Source organism: Camponotus floridanus, unplaced genomic scaffold (genome assembly GCF_003227725.1).
Source record: "Camponotus floridanus strain SB8 unplaced genomic scaffold, Cflo_v7.5 scaffold70, whole genome shotgun sequence".
NCBI lineage: Eukaryota > Metazoa > Arthropoda > Insecta > Hymenoptera > Formicidae > Camponotus > Camponotus floridanus.
The window spans coordinates 298,479-321,104 of record NW_020229839.1 but is presented as its reverse complement, the minus strand read 5'-3'; the positions used below and the strand labels follow the sequence as shown (position 1 = coordinate 321,104).

Here is a 22,626-nt window from a genome sequence, read left to right as displayed (position 1 = left end):
ATAGGTGGGTAGCAGGGCTTCAGCAGGAGGGGAAGGAGGGGGGGAATCGATAACACATGACGGCATATAGGCACATACTGAACTGACCGCAGAATGCCATCCGCGCGCCTCCCATCGCCATTTCCATCCCCCCTGTCCCCCGTATCCTCCACGGTCTCCTTCCGCCCTTACTCGCCCTCCGGACCCCTCCTCGATGCTCGCATCCTCCCTCCCGCTTCATTCACGACACGCACGAAACTGCACGCGGCCTGCACGTCCTCGCACGCTCGCCCTTCCCCCCTTCCCCGCATATCATCCTTCTCCGGCCGATTTCGACCCCCTTTCTCCCTCCTTCTCTTCCCCATCCTAACGGATCCGACCGTTCTATTACAGGGACAAGCATTGCGGCTAATGCCGTCCGGTCGTAAATTATGTGAAAGCGGCGGGGGCTAGCGCCCTGTGCACCTGTACGGTTTTTCGGTCACATATACACGTAAAGGCGGACAAACACATCGAGCATCCTCGATGCTGGACCGCAAAGCTAACCTGCGAGGGATTACGAGAGGCTCTACCTGCGATACCTGTCTAGGACTAACCACCCGGATCGAGTCATCTGGTTACGGGAGCGAACCGATAACGAGCGATCGTACGTTTGTCAACGGCTATCTCGCTCGTCTGCATTTCGATTCGCGTTCCAACCTTGACAAAGCTCTTGAATTCGTCGATCATTAAAGATTTGAATAATATCATCACATCGAGTTATTTCGTGTGTTTCTTACATTTTCGAAATTTGTCTAACTCGATAATAAATACAACACTTTATTAAAAGTCTGTAATCAAATGTCTAAAATTATAAACATTATTAAATGAGATGTTGACTTTGAAAACGCAAGATTCTAGAGCTCGTGGCGCATTCTAAGATATAAAATTCTTTATCAAAAAGAGCAAAAGTAATAGAAATCGTACTATATTGAACTAGCATTTAAACTGCATCTTTGTGGAGACATACAGACGATATGGCAACGTCTTTGGAAGAGCAACTTGAGCGACGATCGGTATTAGTCTCTTCGTTTGATTGCGAAAACGACGGTAGCTCAGAGACGAGACCAGAGATCTCGAAAAAAAGAACCGGCAAAGGTTTGAGCGCAGGTAGGAGAGATGGTCTAGAGAGCTCTTGATCTTCCGGGGCAATTAAATGAATTTCCACTCGGCTGGAATAGCAAACGTTTAGACGGCACCGCGTAAGATATTCCGGGAAGCTCACGGGAATATCAGAGACGTAATATCGAGAAGGAGGAGCAGAGGCGTAGTTTGCGGGCTAGAAGTAATACACGGGAACCTGGCAACTCTCGCCCTGCTCTTAGCTTTCCCGTCTGTCGCGGTCGGCCTGCTTGCCTGCCTGCTTGCCTGCCTGCTTGTGCCTGCCTGCCTTGCCTGTCTGTCTGTCTTCCCCATCTGTCTGTCGGCATGTAAACCTGTCTGTCTACTTGCCGCGTGTCGCGAATCGATTTTCAGGCCAACAATGCACGGTCGTGCACGGATCGGCTCGATCTCCCTCCGTTCCCTCATCTCATCTATAATACATGCTCCGAAATTCCCCGCGTCTCTTGGACATATCGGAAACTCTTTAGTTTGATTAAGCTAAAGTAACGGCGTTAAAACCGACAGGTACTTTTGTTTAATAAAACTGTAAAGTATATAATAGTTTTATAGTACTTTATTTATACAACTATTCAAAGGCAAACTGTGACAGTTTCAATTTGTTCGATTTGACATTAGAAATATAGCTGAATTAATTGCGCTACAATAAACATGGTTAATCTATCTAATTCCATTAAGTATGCCGTAATATTTACTTAGGCTTTACACACATAACAGTTTATAATAACTATATCGCCGATATCTGGAGGCACAGAAATAGTGTATCACATGCAGTTTAAAAGTAATACACATTCTCGAATTTAGTTTTGCTATAGTTTTTCACTCGGATAATATATTGTAATATTTATAATAGTTTAAACTCGAAAATGTAGAAAATCGATGAAAAGAAAATACGACTCATCGTAATATTCATAACGGTGAGAGAAAGAAAATAACTATTATCGTGATTATATAAATTTATATAATATTACATATATGTTTTTTTTAAATTAATTCCATATTAAATCTATTTTTAGATAATATATAATGACAATATAAATCTATAATTGACAACGGAAATTTATAATAATTTTATGTAATACAAAATCATTTAAAAAGAGAATGAAAACCATACGTGTATGCAAAATATACATTAAAATTGTACATTGAAATGTAAAATCATAAATTGAATTCTCTGCCACGAATTTATATACATATAAATCGGCCAGAATGAGATTTGTAATGCAATGAAATAATTGTTCGATAATGGTCGCATTTGATAAAATCGAGAGCAGGTATGTCAGTTCCGTGATATTTACCTAAGCGGCGTATTAATAATAACGCGAGTTATATCACCGCCGATACGTGGAAAAAGGGGCGCGGAAATAGTGCACCGTGTAGTTTAGATTAGAAGTAATACGCGAGAACCTGCCAGACCGTCTGCCTACACCTTGCCGGCAGCTTACCTGTCGCGACCCGCGTCCGTCCATCTGCCTATCCGTGTCGGCGTGTAAAACCCGCCAGTCTGTCTACCGCTTGTCGCCTACCACGATCGATTCTATAAACTAACGATAGGGGCCCCGTGTTTTCTATACCCCTCCGTGCTAGCCGCCCTTCCCATAATGTTTCACATGTTAGTCGTCTCTCTTCACGCGTCCACATTTTCTTTCTCAAATACTACGTGGTTCAAGTGTAAAAAGCAACAAAGTTCTATCGATTGAATTCAAAAGTAGAGAGAAAGAGATTGGGTTAAAAATAATTTATGATTTATAAAAATGTATTAATAAAATACACAATCTCATCACAGTAATATATTATAATGCAACCGGAATAATTTATTTTTTCCTTTAAATATCAAACATTTGTAAAAATCATATATATATATATATATATATATATATATATATATATACCATATTAAAAAAAAATAACATTTTAAAAATATCTCCCTCGTTCTCTTTCTCCACGAGATTTAATTCTCTAGTTCGGCTATATTTAAACTCATTGCTGCGCATAAATATGCCAGCTCTTGTAGCGTTAACGACTGCATTCGTGATTGACTTTTTGCAACCGTCTGTTCTCTCAACGCGCGTATGTGACGAATTCACGCTGTGTCACGCAAAAAGTCAGGTCATTCAAACGAGCAGCGTGCTTTGTCTCCTCTGTTGAAAGACAAGTGGCACGCCTCGACACGATAGCGCATAGCTCACATTGAACAGATCAAACGCATCAATTGTTCTTTCCACGAGTGAGATAATGAGGTATGTAAAAGAGAATTATCGAAATAAATCTATCACTTGCCGCGTGTAAAATATACAAATTGACGTATAATTTTTTTTAATAGCTTGCAGTTGCTCTAGCGTTAGAAAAAAATTATAAATAATTATAATTATTACAATATATTAAGTTTATCTTGAATTATCTAAAAATAATATCAAACTCTACTTTAGTTAATTTCAACACATATATTTCCATGCACAGAGATGTTTGAATTGAACATCTTTGTTAATGATATATCTCTTAAATTAATTAATTCATTTTAAGGTTCATGTCATAATGAGTTAAAGAACAGACCCGCGCGATCCGTTCCCTCGCAAAGAGAACTACTTATCTTGAATTTTTCAAATTACCTTGTACATCGACGGTAGTTTTATGTATAAGCTGGCTCGCGGAAAAGGAGAATAGAAAAAAAAAACAAGAAGCCCGTCTTTCCATATTTTAATCTCGCTGGCGAGAATATTGAAAAATTTTGCGGACGGAAAGCGGAAGAAGCGAGCGCGTTGAACCTCATCCTATCGGACAGGTACATCCTGTCGAGTGGTCCGCCAGAAAAGAGGTAGGAGGAAGGTTAAAGAAAACGGGGGAGAGAGCGAGAGAAAAGGAAATGGAGCGACCTCGTAATCGTCGGCGGGAAAATTCCGTTCGCTCGCCCGCTCGTTCTCGCTCGCATCGCGCGTTCCGTATTTTAGTCGCGCGTTAACAGACGCGACAGGTGCAGCTGTAGTCGCGACGACGACTACGAAGACGACGACGAAGATGACGTCGACGACGGCGGCGGCGGCGGCGGCGGCGGCGGCAGCTGTTAACTATGTTTTTCATGTCCACCGGTGTGAAACGCGGGCCGACCGGCCCCCTTTTCGCTCGCTCGCGATTTTCTAATCCCTCCCCCCCTCCCCCCTCACCCTCGCCACTCGTCACGGAAATACGACGCTGCCGTTGCCCCGGGTGAATCCCGCAAGAATCTAATGTTACTGTACGTTGACCGACCCAGGAAACTGCGGCTCGCCTCTCTCTCTCCCTCTCGCGTAGAGACTTGGACGAAACTTGCGCAATCGCTGCGGTAAAGCGAGAAATCGCTGAATGATGTCTATTTATTTTCCCGTCTTATTGTCTGATATTATTTTGTATTATTATATAGTATTATATAGTTTTGTATTATTGTTTTTCTCAATGACGAATTACGATGTCGTAAAAGATTATGTGCGGTATCACATTACCGTTTGACAGTCTTATCATTTGTGGCGAATCACGTGTAAACGTTTGTTAAATTTGTGCGCGAAAGTCGCGATAAAACGATAATCAAACTCCAACAGAAGATGGATGAGCCGCGCAACTGCATTTTCGGCGCAAATTGTCCCGATGCAGGATGTATGTTTCGAATATGTCGTGTCGAGCGTTCTAATTTTCGTATCTAAATACCGAAAACGTACGAGCGATCGCGCTAGATTGCGATTTCGACGGTCCGACGAGTCAATTTAATTCCGAAAATGAAACAACATTGGCTGTTTGATTTATCTCGTGCCGGGCCTGCGTGCGCCCTCGCGCTTTTGGAACATAGTGAACTTATATCACTTTCGGAATTAGAGAGTCTCGCATAATGTTGATATAATATTCCGCCGCGCAAATATTGGTAGTTCAAACATTAAACTCGCACATGGCAAACGGCTGTTCGCCGCAACGATATTAACATTTCGGTCGGCTTTATTAAGCGGCGCAACAAAGAAATTTTATCACGCGCGTCTCTCTCTCTCTCTCTCTCTCTCTCTCTCCGCATTTTATCTATATCTATATCTATATTTACCATGTATTTTCTTCTCTCTCCGCTCTTTTCAAACTACGCCCATTTTATTTCCATCGAATTTTCCTGGCCGATGCGCTCGTGCAGCGTCCCCGGTATTATCGCCAGCGCTGGACCGCCGTTTATCAGCGTGAGAACGGGGTCGTTATCGCGTTTGCCGCGAGCGCATATATACGGCTCGAAAAGCGGCAACAGGAAGAAAGAAACGCGCCATCGGCGACGGGCCGTGACGAGCCGATAAAACGCGCGTCCATGCGCAACTTCTAGACGTGGAAATGAGATTGTCGCGTCAACGCAGAGAGAGAGAGAGAGAGAGAGAAAGACGCGAGAGCGCAAACCTGACGAAATGAAACACGTCGACGCGCATTTTATTCGTCCCTTCGTCAAATTTTGCTTACCGTTATTTAAAAGCGATAACGCGCGCGATTTTTCTTTCGGGAAAAAGCGTCGAATCGGCATCGATGTCCTCGCGGGAGCGACGCTAAAAACGCCCTGTGTAAAAGGGTATCGACATCGATATTAAATTTCAACATCACTGTTCCCCGAGCCCGCGACATCTGCGCCCGAGAAATGGCCGGTTCCTGCAGCGCGTAAAACGCTCGACAGCCGAATTAATTGAAAGTTTTAAGGTAATTGGAATCGATAACGCGCCGAGAGGGTGAATAAGAGCTACGAGCGTGTGCGAAACGGGGGGAGGCGGGGGGGGGGATAAACGGGCGTTGTTCGCGGAGATCGAACTGGGAGAAAAGGGGGGGAGGGATAAAAGACAAAAGAGGGCGCGCGCACGCGACGAGAACTTGGCCGCATCTAACCCGGTCATATTTCCCTTTAAATATAGGCTCCGACGTCGTGTGCACGGTCGGAGACGGAGGGCGATTAAACCGGAGGTCTACTTTAATATCGCGCCGCGCCGTCCAATCGGCCTAATTGGAATCGAACGTGCGAATCTCGCGACGCTACGGGATCGGTAACGTCGCGACGACCGGGACGAGCGAGAAGAACGGTTTAACGACCTTTTCCTCGGCTCTTTCACGCGCTCCTACGTCGCTTATCCAATCCGGAATCCGCACTTGCACGCTCCGATTTTAATTTTAACGACGGGTTCTTTACGCCACTCGGTATCGAATTCCCCTCCGAAGTAAAATATCGAGGCGTCGATCCTTGATTTATAAACGATTGAAAAGAGTTTCTTACGAATCTTTCTTTTATAGATCCAGTCGCAAGATATTACATTATTGTTTACGTAATTCAAGCAAATCTTGAATTCTCAAGCAAATCTTTAATTACTCCGGATATTCATCGTGCTTAAAAGATGCAAGTGATTGTCTTTATTGGTTTCTCATGAAAATTAAATTTAGTCTCGCGCTCTAGGATATTCTGCAATTAAATCTGTTTATTTATTAAGCACAACGACGGAGAAATTATTTAGTTTCTTAATATTCTTAATATTGGAATAATAAGTAATATTCCTTTTGGCAAAGTTATTCGATAAGTAAAAGTGTAATCGAATAAAAATTACAAAATCACGTAAGAAAATGTTCTTGGCATTTTCTTATTACTCTCTATTAAACGAATTATGTAGAATAAAAGCATTATACTCTATCTATGATACTCTCTATGAATATATTTAGTTACATTGTTAAAACTAAATACATTTATATAACAGCTTGAAACAAATGCGTTATATTCCGCGTCAAGAATGCGATTCATATTCCAAAATGATTTAGTTTTAACCCGAACAAAATTATGTGCAATTACGAATGTTGCTTTAATAAAAAAATGTGAATATAATAGCGCATTGTGTGCAACACCATTGTAAAATATAATCTATTTTATATCTCTTTTAAATATTTCCTGGTCCTGGCTCTCTTCATTCATAGATAGTACGATATCTTGTCTATACGATTTCTTTTGCCAGATGAATAAAAGCGATAAAAACTCCAATATAGCGTGTACAAGATTTCTATCATTTCCATTGTCACGCAATAATGTATAAATTCTCTATAAAAAATCTTCACAGAGTCTACGGAATACGAAAAAGTGCTATAAATCAATTTTATCAACATAAATCGATTTTATCGAGATGTGATACTTTCTAGTATCGTAAGATACGAATATAAGATAATGTCAGCAGAGATATGCGTACAATTTCGACGAATTTAGAATAAAGTTTCAAGATATTCATCATTTGAGAAAATATTCGAGAAACAACAAAGACATCCCTCGGTAATATTAAAACATGGAAATGCTCGCGGAGAGATCATATTTATAGTCGTTAGTGGCTTCTTGTGGCAAGTTACGAGGGCGGGGTACAATCTTCTATCATTTTGCAGCGCGTAATTCTTGCAGTTAACATGACAATAGATTTTCTCTTATCGGGGGAAGTATAGCGGCATAACGAGGAGAAAGGGGGGAAGGGCGCCTAGTATTTTCCTCAGAAATAAGAGACAAGGATAGTAAAAGTAAATACACGCGGAATCGATGCAAATGGAAAATTAGATTCTCATGCTTCACGCCAACTTATGTTATCCATGTCCTCCACCCTCGAGTTTCTGAAATTAATCTAGCTTTTGCTCCGAAGATATCATCCGCGTCAGGCGAGAGGAGCGATAAGACGCGGGAAAACGACGCGATAGCCTCTTCTCTCTCTCTCCCTCTTTCTCTTCTTTATTTCCTGGTCGAAAAATGAGCCTTTATTTCATCGGCGGAATGCGAAGAAAGCCGCGTTTCTGGCACCTAAATGGCGCGAGAGGATGGACTACGAGTAGGAGACACTTCGGGAAGCCCGGCAGACAGTCGTCGGCGTCCGATGTACGTAATGCAATGGTTTATTGCTAATATTTCTTCGGGGTAATATTGGCGCTCTCGGCAACGACCTCGGTCTTTCCCTCATATACCGCGGAAACTCTTAGCAACGTCTCGCTCGTCGGATTCGAATCCTGTATATGGCGTATAGGACGATTCAATTTTTACTCTCGTCGAGAATTCGTCAAAATATGTCATTTCAGAGGAAAAATATCGAAGAGAGATGTGCAGGTTGACAAACTAAATTTTCAAGTATATTTATAATTTAGACTTTTATATTCTTCAACTACTCAGACATATATTTAAAAATCTTCAATAAAGCATTTAATGCACGAGAGCTATTGTCATATGTGACAGGAAAATTTCACTTTATTTTTTAGATGCTGAATAAAATAATTACCATTAAAGTTTCTGCTTAAAGCAATATTTGTTCCAGATTCTCGCGCGAGAATATAACTTGTAAATCGTTAGTACTTTTTTTGAATCATCTTGTATAAATGCCACTTGCCCGCATTTGCTTGGCCGGGCGCGCATTGGTCGCTCCATTCATTCGGAGCGATTAAATGTAATAAGCGCCATTAATGAGGAAGAACGCGCGGGAGACCAAGTAGCAAAGAAACGACCAAATTTCGACGGACAAACGCCGTCTTTCAGGCACTATCCGCGACATTAATAGCCTCCAAAATTAAATGGGACTCGGCCCCGCTTGTCGCGACTCGCATACACGATTGCACAACGTACGGATCACAATATGTGTGCGTATGTGTGCATGTGTATCTGTCTCTAAAAACGAATCGACCGTTGAACCGCGCCTCGAGAATATTCAGACGATATGACAGCAAGCCGCTCCCCGTGGCTGTTATCTTTTTGTCACCTGCTATCTAATCGTGCATTTCACGTATGCGTGCGTGTATTCGCTCGACCGAACCTGAAAAAGCGACAAAAGAACGGCGCGCGTTAGTGCATAAGGCGAAAATTAACAATTTTAGTCGCAAAAATCGATCCATACAAGTCACGTGCTATTAATACGAATAATAGTAATTGGATTTTTTCGACGGATTTGGGACGGATTGCTCCCCAGCGATAAATGGGAAATCTAATTGTAGAGATATTTCGTTTTTAGCAAGAATTCAATCTGAATTGAACATTGAATTAAATAATAAAACGTTGCGCGAAATAATTGATAGAGTACAAAAATATCTCGTGTCCCTGCTAATGCTAATAGCAAGCAAGGAAACACTGTTTTAATAATGTATGACTATGAATATTGATAGACTATCATATTTTGCAGCAATAAAGATTAATGACAACTGTTGTAAGAAATTTTTACGCTTGTTCCAATGTTAGTATTCATAACATATTTAAATGAGCAACTGCGAATACTTTTATGATTTTAAAGAGGATTTTTAAATCGCCATAAAAAAAAGAATATACATTATTTAACGCACAATTTTTCTCGTCGACATAAAATATTTCATGCAAATTTTGGCATTAAGCTTTCCATTGAAATAAATTTCGCGACGATAATACTAACCGTTAGTGGGGGAAAAAACGTCATTCATCGGTCGTGAAATCTAAAATTCCATTTGAAAATATAGCCGCACTGAACGATCGTTACGTCGCAAAAGCATTACGCTTTATCTCCGCTAATCTCTGCGACTTCACTTATAATCTAAGATTATCGCGGAAGAGAAGATAACGACGAAGTTTATTGCGGAAGAGAGGTGTATCTATGGTATATATATGTATATTCGCGCAATTACACGACTTTACCGCGCCCCACGCGTATCGCACGCACGTATATATATGCGCACACGTAGACACAAATTTTCTGTCTCCCTCCCCGTTTCATCTAATCGCAAGCGTGCGTGTATAAGTGCCATCAGACAATAGGGCACCATTGAAAGTAACGGCGCGAACGGACGTTGATTCGACGGTCTCCTTCGATTTTTTTGCATAATGCTCGTTGCCTCCCGCGTCTGATTTATCGGCGATGTCGATTGGTATTTTCTCGCTTCCCGCGCGTTGAATAATTGTCGCTATTAATAACTGCGAATTCAATTCCCCGGTTCAATATCGGCGAGAAACTGCGCTGGGAAGACGAGACGGGCCGCGCCTCTCCTCCTTCTTTCTCGCGTTCATTTAATCGCGCCTTGCTTCGGGAACGCGCGCGAGAGACGGAATATTCTAAAATCCATAAACCTGCCCCCTCCTCCCGCTCTCTTGGAGCGCTGATCGGCGATAAGAGACTTATTACCCGTCGTAAATTACAAGCGATTCCTTATCGCGCAGTGTGGCGTTACAAATTATCGGCTTTGTATCGGGAGATCAGCAATCGGAAAGCGCAGGCGGGAGATCGATCGACGATCCTACACATGTATTCATTTGAATCGATTGTGGCGGGATGAAAAGAGCCCTAATGCGCGCGGTTAACTTCTGCGTTGCAATAAGATTTTTAGGACGTATTTTAGAAGAAAATAATCTGCAAGCATGAGTCTCAATGTTCAGAGAGACTCGCGATCACTTGTCGATAATTTTTTTAAATATCAGCTTTAAATACTTTATCTATTCTTGGTACGAAGGTAATCCAGCGATAAGATTTTTTTCTTTGAACTTACAATACAGGGTGTCCCATTTTAATGCCCCACCCCAAATAACTTTCTTATTTTTAATTTTAGAAAAAGATGTTTCAGACAAAAGTTGTATGGTTTCGAGGGGGACATAAGATGGTACCATTAATTTGATCTTGAAGAGTCACATGAAGGTTACGTGAAGATCATTTTCAATTTCTTAAATGGAACACCCTATATATTTTTGCATATTCTTGTAGCTTATCTCGAGAGCTTTCCAAAACACTATAAATAAACATTTTTTCATCAAGTACGTTTCGAGTAATGAGGCTTGAAATCATTTCTTAATTTTACATAAACCATAAAATATCTTGTAAAATATTCATTTTTTGATTATCTTACCTTAATACTTTTATGTACAAAATAATGAGAGAAATCCATTGGTGCAAAGAAAACATACAGTTGTTTTTAAGAAAAAATATGGAATTGTTAATTGCAAATTACATATTTTTTTCTTAAAAACAACTGTATGTTTTCTTTGCACCAATGGATTTCTCTCATTATTTTGTACATAAAAGTATTAAGGTAAGATAATCAAAAAATGAATATTTTACAAGATATTTTATGGTTTATGTAAAATTAAGAAATGATTTCAAGCCTCATTACTCGAAACGTACTTGATGAAAAAATGTTTATTTATAGTGTTTTGGAAAGCTCTCGAGATAAGCTACAAGAATATGCAAAAATATATAGGGTGTTCCATTTAAGAAATTGAAAATGATCTTCACGTAACCTTCATGTGACTCTTCAAGATCAAATTAATGGTACCATCTTATGTCCCCCTCGAAACCATACAACTTTTGTCTGAAACATCTTTTTCTAAAATTAAAAATAAGAAAGTTATTTGGGGTGGGGCATTAAAATGGGACACCCTGTATAAATCAAAACGATGCGTATCTAAGAGAATCAAAGTAGTTTTTCTCAAAATTGCAACAGCATCGTTATTATCGCACCGTGACTCAACATTTTTGACTCGACATTAGAAAACTATTAGCAAAGAGGGACGAGAGCAAGATTGAATTAGCCGCACGGTTCAACTTCACTTATCCAACAGAATCGAGATCAAGTAGGGAGAATTGTCCAACTTGTCGAGAGAACCGATACGCGCATTGATACAAATAGCTATGATAATGATAGAGCTTCAGATTTCAGCGGGATAGCGGCGGTAACTTTGGTCGATTATCCGAGGGTGTCGGATAAGTGAAGGCGGAGTTTATCGGCCGGCGATTCCGCTCCGCGCGAACGCGCTCGTTATGCGCGAGCACGGAAACTCGATTATGCAACGGTTCGTTACCTTGATACTGTCGTAGCAGGCGGTGACCCGTCCGTTCTGCACCTCGACGTTAGCTGGCGGATGGGCGAACTTGCACTCCGTGTCGGGCCTGGTGCACTTGTTGCGCTGGAACTCCCGACAGACCTCCAGTTGCAGCCACCGCGAGTCCTTGCCGTTCAGTAGGTTATTCATGTTGACCATTGCCATTCTTCCACTCCTGGAAGACCGAAGAATCCCCCGTTCGTGCGTTGACCTCTACCGTTAGAGAGAGAAAGTCCCGGGACTCTCCACCACCGAATTCACCACCGATAACTCTCCTCTCCCTCTCCCACTCTTCCTTCCTAAACTCCTCCTCGCGTGATGATCGGCGCCTTTTTCCCCGGTCGCGTGCACTCGCGTCGACTGATCTTGCCAAGGATATATACGTTTCGGTTTATGGGATACGATCGCAACTCGCGACACGAGCTCGTCGGCAGTCGCTCGCGGGATTTCGCAACGTCCACCCTTGTTCCGCTTTCACCCTGTCTCGTCGATCTCTCTTACCATTCGCTCACGTGCACACGCTCATTCGTTCCTTCTCTTTCTCTCTCTTTCTCTCTCTCAATCACCTTCTACACGTACAGAGAAACGCGAAATCCCGCGTGTGCCTCGGAGTCGTTCAACTACTTCAAACTAATTATACCTTACAGACGGCAGATCTTCCGTTTAAGCACGATGCTCGACGTTCTTAATGTCTCATGTACGCGCCTAGCGACGACCCGCAACTGTCTCTTGTGCGTGGATCCTCCGCGTGGGAAATCACTTACTGGGTCTCTTGCGATCTCGATCTTCCTCGCGTTAAAGTCGCGCTTGGCTCTCGTCGTTGTTGTTGCCGCGTGATATTTCGGCGAATCGTCGTCTCGCGGAGCGTCGACGTTTATCAGCAACGTCGGCTGTTTCGAGCGTGGCTTATCAGCGTCGTGTCTCTCCGGGCCGTTATTGATTCCGCGTCGCGGCGAATTAATCGTAGGATCGCGGCGGCGGGTTTAGGCGTCGTCGATGGTTAGCAATTTTGAGATTCTTTGCTCTCGTAGGCCGTTGGCGTAGGAGGTTGACGTGGCACACGCGTTTTCCGCTCCGATAATCTCCGAGTGGGTGTGAAAGCCGGATGTCTATAGGCGAAGGGAGGAAAGGAGAGGATATCTCACCGAGAAAAAAGGGGAAAAGAAGCGAGAAGACGAGGGTGAAGTTATATATCGACAGCGATTAGGCTCCGGTCGATTTTAGGCGAGATGGCACAGCCGCTATACTCTCCTGGCTTCGCGACGAGGCGATGGCGAAGGTCGTCGATCTCGTCTATCGACTCCTCGTTCGCTCTATACTTCCTCTATCTTCCCTTGATCTTGCAGCACGCAGCACTCGAGAAGCCAAGGACGTAGTGGTAATAGTCGGGCAAAGCTTGAAAGCCTTCGAAGCTAAACGTCGACCAAGAGGAGTGTGCTCTCTAGATGCGCGCGCTTTTGTACGCGTATCTCCTCTTCCTTTATTACACACAGGAGGCTGCCAGTTGGTCGCTGCTGAGGGTGTACCGACGTGCGCGCGTGTACGTTTACGTATGTGTGTTTTGCCTACGTATGCGTGTCTCGAAAAGCCGGTCTCGTGGCGTCCTTCAAGCCGGTTTCCAGCCAACGCGTGTTTCTCGCGATGGCGAATCTACTGGAAGGAGTACAACGAGGACGTTGGTGTTGGTAGTCGGATGCAGCGAAGGAGCAGGACCGTGTTCACCACGGTGGTCTATCGGTGCCGCTGCTGTCGATGAAGTAGAAGAAGACGAGGGTGGGAGAAAGAAGGGTCGCTCCGTGCGTGAAAAGGTGGAGGAAACCCTTACGCGCCGTCCTGTCGGCGTGCGAGTCGGTTATTTCGGAATTCCGGGGGCGGGATGCCCGGGAAAGGAGACGACGGACGCGGATGCCGATGAAGAAGCGTGCGAAGAGAGATCGGTAACGGAGACGAACGACCAACGGGAGGGGTAAGAGAGTGGTGTTGTAAGCGCGTAAAGACGACGGGCGCGACAAAGCGGACGTACGGGGCGACGAGAGAGGGCAAAGGTCCGGTGGCTGGGTCGCGCTTGGGGTTCGGGTCGTGTCGGGATCGGACCCGAACGAAAGAGGGGGCAGGGGTATTCCAGGAGGGAAGGCGCGGAAACGACGAGACAGAGAGAGGGAGGTTTCCGGGGGGGTAAGGCAGGGCGGGGTGGGGGGATCGGGGAGAGGAGAGGAGAGAATTGCGAGTTAGCGAGTGACGTTGCGCTTCCGTTCCTCGGATTTACGTCATTTATTCGGCGCGCTGCTGGCTCCTCCCGCGCGGTCGAACTCCAGTTCCTGCTGTTCTGGAAACATACCAAAAGCGAAAACTCGCGTTACTGCGGATGCAAAGGCTTAAAATGCTTTCTGTTTCGGGCTTCTGAGCGGTCGGGGATAATAGGGGGTGACGGCGATGCAGGGGGGGAAGAGTTAAAAGGGGGACGCGCGGGGTTAAGCGCAAGCCGCGAACAGACAGACAGATATACTCGATAAAGCGCAAAACTACGCAATGCACAAGCACGCTCGAGCAAACGACAGACGTTATCAATGTCGAGATTGCGAATACGTCGCGACTCGACGATGAAAAAAAATAAAATAAAATAAAATATCGACAGGCAGCGGGGCGCGGTACGACCCGTTATCAACAAAACACAAATAAATCGCGCAAAGATCTGCTGGATCTGAATACAGAGTCAAAAAACGTACACATCCAGTATTCGCGATCCGCGCCAACCCCATCCATTATAAGCGGAATATTAGATTAGCGATATCAGTTCATCAGATTGTTTAACAAAAAAAAAACGGTTAAAAATCTTGCAAGTCTGATATAATTTATAGTGAAAAGGTTATTGATCGCTTTCATTTGAAGGATATAATTTAATGACACAATTAATTTCTTCGGGCAAAGTCGATGCTAAAAATGCATACAGTATTCAATGACGAATATTGTTGAAGCATCGTAAGCGCTTTAATCGACCCAGCAAATAGCGTCGCGCACACCAGAGAGAAGTGAAGCGCCGTATAATTTAATAATTCTAGCTGCGAAAACTCGCAACGTGCCATAACTCTTCGCGATCTCCTGCGTACATTAGCCGGAGAAAAACTGTGTTTGCTTATGCGCGGCATAAACATCGGAGCGCTTTCGGGGCTGAAGGGGGAGAAACGGGGACACGGTCGTGCATTTTATGTACGACGACGTAGAGATACACGGTTAAGGCGAAGAAAAAGGCACGCGCGCGAGCAGGACTAGTACAATTTTCCGTCGCGCAAGTAAGCCGCTTACGAAAAGCGGGCTCGAGTCCGCCGTTTCTCATGTTACCTGGCAGTTATGACGACGTATGTGTGCGCGTCCGGCGCGTACACAAACGGCCAAGAAAAACGTTTCGTGCGCGATCGTTTGTTTTCGTCAGGATTCCGCGAGAATCGCTGAAATAACGCTACGCGAAGCTTCCGCTAAAGTCTCGATATTATCCGGTGTCGAGCGCGATAATTATCACACGTGCTCGCAGAAAGAGCAGTATTTAAGAATTAATTCCTCATAGTATGTACAGTTTACTTTATAGCCGATTTATTATACAATTTCTAACACAAGAATTTAGATTCATGTTCTATTTATCGTTTTATATGTGTATGTGTGCCACATATTTTGGTACAAGGTAAATTATTATATTTTTATAGGATAGTAAAACATTTACAAATAATATACAGAATATATAAAATAGATAAAATATATAAAAAAATCTATATGTTGCATATACAATAAAATAATTTATTCAATCACTTCCTCTTTCCAATTATTTAAATTGTTTCTATCTATTTTAGACAAATATTTCAAATAAAAATTCCATATTTTTTAGGAGGAAATCTAATGCATAAAATATATTTTTATATTGTGTGTTTTATTATTAGATTTTATCGACAATATTTTTCAAAATCAAACCATATAAATTTTTTGCTCAAATTAATTTTACTAAACGTGCCAATAAAGAAGAATATTAAGAGAAAGTCGATTAAAATTAATGTTCGAGATATTAAAATATTTATTTATTCAATTATTTACGTAAAATGATGAAATTTTTATTGGAAATATTTTTCTCTAAAATGAGAGAAATAATAATTGGGTAGAAGGTGAAAGAATAAATTGAAATGGGTCTATTTATATATTTTTTGAATATTCTGATTTTTTATATAATTTTCATATTGCAAGACAGAATTATAAATAAAATTCTAGAGTCAGTATCAAAATATTTTAACTTAAATTTTAAACCTAGAATCGAGTTTTCCTTCGAAAGAAAGAAATATAAAGTAACGTTCCGCTTACTATTTTAAAGAGTAAAAATTGAATGCGTTCCTGTATCCTGTATCCGGTTAATATAGAAGTCGAATGCATTAAATTTCAAAAATATCGCTCGACATAATAACGCGAAATATTATGCAACAACTATAAGCGCCAAAAATAAAATATTTTTTGCGTGATTCCAATATTACTGTATTTCCGGATATTTCAAACTTTCATGTCATGTATCCAATAAGTCTAAACATACATCCCGAATAAGCGTGGATATTCCTATAATCTGAGAATTCCTATAATCTTTGAATAAAACCAATTGTTAAAATCAACAAAATATGTTTCAGAACTAAAAAGAAGATGAAGAGAAAAATGTTACGAATAAGTTTACATCGTATGTATGGAATTTGCAATAAATTGCCGCATCTATAAAGGAAATGTGTCAATTCAGATTTAACCTTTATCCAGGCAAATATAAACTCTTTTTAGTTTTATGAACCTATTGGATTTATGTATTTTGCTCGTTTGCTGTAGTTCGTCTGAAATATTTCTACTTCCATTTACTGACAGCCTGTAGTATAATCTAGAATTATATTCATAATCCAAATTCCACTGCACTATTATATGCATACCATTTTTTCGCTCATCGCAAATGCTCATTGTCAATATACATTAGCATATATATTCTTTATATTTATATTATTTATAATTATTTCAAAAATGTTTTCTATTTTATTTTAATGTCTCACACGGAGAAAGAATACCTTGATTATTACATATCATTATATTATTGATTATTATATTATATTATATTTCGTGAGATGAAAAAAGTAAATAAGTATCAAAATATTAATATAGTAATGTATTCTAAATATACACATTAATTTAGGTAAACGTTAATCAAATATGTTTAAGAACATATATATTACACATGTATATTTAAGAACATACATATTATAATAATACATATTATAATAATTCGAAATAATAATATTGTAATTTAAATTATTAAAAAAAAATTGCTTCAAGAAAGGCATATTACGTTCAGATAAGAATTAATGTGCCTGCGCACATGAGTCAGATAGCACGTGTTGTTAATCTGGAACGAATCGCTGATATTGCCGCGGCGCCGACGTGAAACTTTGATCGGGAAAAACGGGAAGGTCGGCTTTATTAATAATTATTACGTACAAGACGGAGCCGAGCAGGCAAGACACGACTAACGTACGGATCTTTCTCTTTCTTTCGTGACTCGCGTGCTCGAGAGACCGCGCTCTGTCTCTCTCATTCTCATTTTGTCTCCGTCTTTCTCTCTCCCTCTCGCTCTCGTTCTTTCGTTCTCTCTGCCGGTTGAATCGATATACGTGCACGAATGCGGCTTCGAGCTTCGTCCACTTCTTCTTTCACGTGACTACCGCAGGAAAGAGGGCCGGCAAATCAATATCTCACACAGAGACATTTCGACCTCGTCCTCGTCTCTGTCGCCGCGAACTCCTCGCACCCTTCGAAGGTCGTTCTCATCGTCTGAGCCGAATCCGGCGTTGCAAAAGGACTGAATCCCTAATTAATCTCTCCTTTTATCCTAGGCCCTGTGACCGACGAATACGCGTATCTATCGCACGCACGTGTGAGAGCACGTGCGTCAAACGCGCGAATGTTGCACGCTCCATCGCGATTTATTTAAAGCCATGAAAAAATCTCGACACTACTTTTTTATTGAATTATACGGAACCTTGGGTATAATAGAGTACTCGACACTTTGTCTAATTCCGACTATCATTAAAAGTTGCAGCAAGCGCGAGTCTTTGCACGACGCAAATCAAATTAGAACATCGAAGATTCCTAAGAGATAACAGATTTTTATCTCTCTCCCTCTCAAAAATACTTGTAGCTAACTCAATCTTTCTCTAATCAAGAACATGTTGGCGCACTGAATATCCCTGAGATCTCTTTTATTCTTTTATTCCCATTTCTCAAAATATATGTCATTATTTATGTATTATAAGTGTGTGTGCTGCAATTTAATAATTTTTAAAATCTAATAATTCCATTTTTTTTTAAATTTCCCAAGAATCAAAATATCTTGATAATATAAAATTTATCGAAAACTGATTTGAATGTTACGGATTTATGTATTCAACACTCACATCGTTGAGCAAAAAATTTAATTTTTTTGATTAAAAAAGAAAAGTCTAAAAATTAAAGTATACCGAATAAATAAATTTATTATTAAAATTATGTAATTTTTAGCATACATATTATGTTTTACACGCAGCATTTGAGACCAAGTACAAAGTAAATAACAAAAAAAGGATAAATCTCGTGCAGATTTGTGAAAACGGCGACAGAGCGGATATTAACCAGACACGCGGTTTTCTCATTGCGAGCTTTTATTTGTCAGACGGTCCATTTATAACGAAGCCATCATAATACAACCGTTGGATACGTGATTGCGGTCGATTGGACAAATCCATCGACGATACGCCGACAAAGACAGAGAGAAAGAGAGAACGAGCCGGCGATTCGATCGACAGAAGATGAATTCACGAGAACGAGAGAGACGCTAATAAAGCCACGTAGGAGTGCGCGGGAAAGAGAAGAAGGGGGAGAACAAAGAGCGATGAGGTAGAAAAAATGATTTTTAACATTTCCAATAGATTGCGCCTGATTACCCAGACCGTATGAGCGGGCACGTGCAGCTCCGCACGCGTGCATGTGTGCATGTGTGCATGTGCACGCTCGTTCATTCGATAGGTTTCCCTTTGTGCGCAAGACTGGGAGTAAAGTAAAAAAGAGGAGCGAAATTAACGGAATGAAACAATGGGAACGACCGGGCTTAAGGGTTGCTGCCGGCTGTGTAATGGAATTAGGTCCGATTAAATTAGCTAAAAGGATTTTAGGTATGTACCGAAGGAGCAAACTATGTTTTCGATATTATCGTATTTCTTTCTCGTGTATGAATACAAGCGGTGCTCCTTTAGTCGCGCCTTTAATGCGACCCTGATAATTGCCACGCGTAACGTTCGTGTGTAGGTTTCTAATGTATCCTTTCTATTTTCTAATATTCGATCTGGAAATTGACTGCTCCGTTAAATGTTTAAACTCAATTTTAATCTAAAATATAGCAGAGAAAATGTGTGTCGAGCAAGAACATTTCTCTTACCACGTAAGTTACATTCGTATAAATTCGCATAATAATAATCACGATTCCAAAATATTCTCTGTCAGAAAAATTTTAATTTCCAACTTTGTAACTTTTCACATAATTCTAAAACATTTGATTTAACGTACATCATAAATGTTCGTGTTAAATATACATGTCAAGTGGAAAATATGACAGCAAAAATTGCATACATACGCGCTTGATTGACATATGAGTTCATTTATTCATATAATTTCATAAATTTGAATATTCATCTCTTTGATAAGTAGATAATAAAAACGAAGCTAAATTAAATAATTTATGCAATTCTTTTTACATAGATACAATCATCGACCGACAGTGTGTTGCTGAAGCAGAATAGCAAAGTAGAGAGAGAGGAAGAAATAGTGAGTCGCAAAAAAATACTCGACGAAAGAGGCTCTCGAGAACTTTTCCGCGAGGCAACGTAAATCTGAGCGAAACCTCGATGCCGCGGACGGTAGTAAGTGGATCTTTTTAAAAGGGTTTAAAATACATGCGTCGTCATAAAAATAAGACACGTGCCGCGTCTACTAACGAAAGCGTCATCCCGTTATAAATTCGCATACATCCCACTATTCTTCGCTCTTCAACTTTTCTTTGCATACCAATGGATCCTTCCAATTCGTCCTATTAATGGGTACGTATAGAAAACCCCAAAAAAAGAATTCGCGAAGCGGGAAGCACGATTTTCTTGCGCGCCTACGAGCGGATAGAGAGAATCCACCCTTCCACATCAGCACGCTGTCGGGGAAGTTGCCGAGAAAGACCGGAAACACATCCGCCTGCCCAGTCGGAGCGCACCAGCCGAATTCCGTTCATTAAGGAAGTTACCGGTCGAACAAAGTAGCGCGCGAGCGGGCGCAAGAAGTAATTGACATTCGGCTGCAGCCTGTATCGCGCCTGGATAATAACCGGCTGGCTGCGCGAGCTCGCAGGATGCAATTTGTTTTGTAACAAGCCCGCCTGCCCGTCTCCCTCTCCCTCCTCCCCCGCTTTCGAATTACGCGAATCGCTATTTCATGCCGGGCGCAATTAGACGCCATTTCGCGCGTCGTATAATCGCTGTTTCGCGAATTTTCGCTACTTAGAGAGGATGAAAAAGTACATATAAAAAGTACATCGATGAATGACTATCTCTTTAATTTCGTTATATTTTTAAGCAATCGGAAACTCGAGATTTTCTTATCGATGCCACGCGCTAAAAATGGAAAAGTTGACGCGACTAATGATCGCCTATTAAATAATCACTCTGATGGAAAATCAATGCGAGATTCACCGTAGAATTCATAATCTAAATTTTGCTAAAAGTAGAACGTTTTTTAAAATAAGACTGCGACCTAGAAAAATCTCATTTTAATTGAAGTTAATTAACTAAAATCACTTATACGTCTACTTATACGTATAATCCACGTTTTATTATTCAACGGTTTCATCAAGCTCAACGTTTCAGTTGTTAATGTGACTTGATTTTTCAGAAAAGTTTATTAGTATAAATACGACATAGTGGCGCGAAAACCATGTGAAGCAACGAGCGAAACAAACGAAGAATTAAACGCCTGAAATTTATGCCAACATAAGTTGCGTTATGTGCATTACGCCGCAGTTATGTTTCGCTGAAAAGTAAGCAATTTAGCAGGGCAAAAGGTATTACGTGTAAGCTATATTATTTACATTTTCATATTTACATTCGCAAACGCGAATGAGATAATTCAATGAGATAATTCACGCGGAGAATATTTTAAACTGCAACGCGTGCAATACGTGTTAGCTTGTTTTTAAGCGTGAAAAATCGAATCAAGAATCGGTAAAAGTAAAAAAAATCGTTGTGTCTTCAGATATATTGCATTTTGGGATACGATAATTATTTTTTCAATAGCAAGAATTTTAAAATTAGCAAGTCGTATCGCTTCAGTCACCAGCTGTTTATAGCTCAAGTAATTACATGTTCCGTGCATATTTTCTTATCCCGAAAATTCTATTTTTAAACTCTTTTGTATTTCTTGCGCTAATACGTATAATATCGTGTAAAAGAAACGTTGAATAATTGAATAAATTCGGTAATGTAATTTTAATGTAAATATACCGTATAGTTACAATTAAATAGTTACAAAAAATAGTTATAATATGCAGAATCTCAGTGTGTATTTTATAAAGTTTTGTAAGGAATTTTAAAAATTCGAGAGAAGCGTATCCCCTTAGGTATCTCTTATGCGCGCGTCTCACGTGGCTCGATTTTATAAAATTTTATGTTTGAGAAACGCGGACGCACAATGGGGAAGTATGCGCTAAAGCGAGATCACCATGCGTATAAAGCCGAGGCGCATTATCAACCGAATGGAAAACAATGGCGATATCGATCGCCGATTCGCCGCCGAGCATCCGCTCGAACAGGGTGGTGCAAAATGCACAACGCCCTGGCTTTACGTTCACACTTTCGACATTTAAGTATCTATGGACCAACAAATTTGCCGCATCTGCCGAGATTCCACGACGAGAGAACATATTTCGTAAAATACCCGAGAAATTATCACTGCGCTTCGAGCCATCGTTTGAACGCGTTCCAACTTTAATCCAACGAAACTTCGCACGCGATACTGGGTTTGGACCGTCAAAGTTGTGATAATATAGGGGTATCAGGGATACGCGATACAAACTGTGTTGAAATAGTCTTTAATAAATTAACTGAGTTAATTTATGAAAATTATAAGCAGCTTTTTTGATAATATTCATAATTTTGTTTCAATTTTCTCGTTGAGAGATTTTATTTTAATATTACTATGCAATCTTTTATTTGCCACAAGATTGTCAACATGACCTTTATATTTAATTTTCCATCTAATTTACGAAGGAGAATCGAGTAGATATTTTCATCAAAAATTTTGCCTGATACATTTATATAAAAAAAAAATCAAGCATAAAAGAAACGTTACATAAAAGAGATGTACATCGCTCTATGGAAGTCTTTCGTAAGCAATATTAATTCTCTCGAGCGAATACCGAGGTAAATATAACGCTAACGTAAGCGTAACTTTGGCCTACACGAACATACTCGTATGTTCTAATCTTAGGGGAATACAAATAATATAACCACGGAAGAGGAAGATCCCGCATGTTGTTGTTAAAAAAAAATTCCAAATTGTATGAAGAAGCAGAGTGAGGAGAAAAATATTCAACGTTCAGTCGCTAA

At 40.9% G+C, this 22,626-nt stretch overlaps 1 protein-coding gene across 12 annotated transcripts in view; it reads right to left on the bottom strand.

The window, feature by feature from the left end:
• LOC105257276 (probable nuclear hormone receptor HR38) overlaps positions 1–22,626 on the bottom strand; it is a 359,016-nt gene that overhangs the window by 325,511 nt on the left and 10,879 nt on the right. For 10 of the 12 annotated variants that reach the window (XM_025413833.1, XM_025413839.1, XM_025413842.1 and 7 more), the window contains exon 2: positions 11,927–14,273. In XM_025413833.1, the coding sequence (XP_025269618.1) occupies positions 11,927–12,112 (186 nt within the window). In that variant the 5' untranslated portion in view covers positions 12,113–14,273. The remainder of the gene's footprint in view (positions 1–11,926; positions 14,274–22,626) is intronic. The other 2 variants (XM_025413836.1, XM_025413835.1) reach the window with 2 other exon arrangements.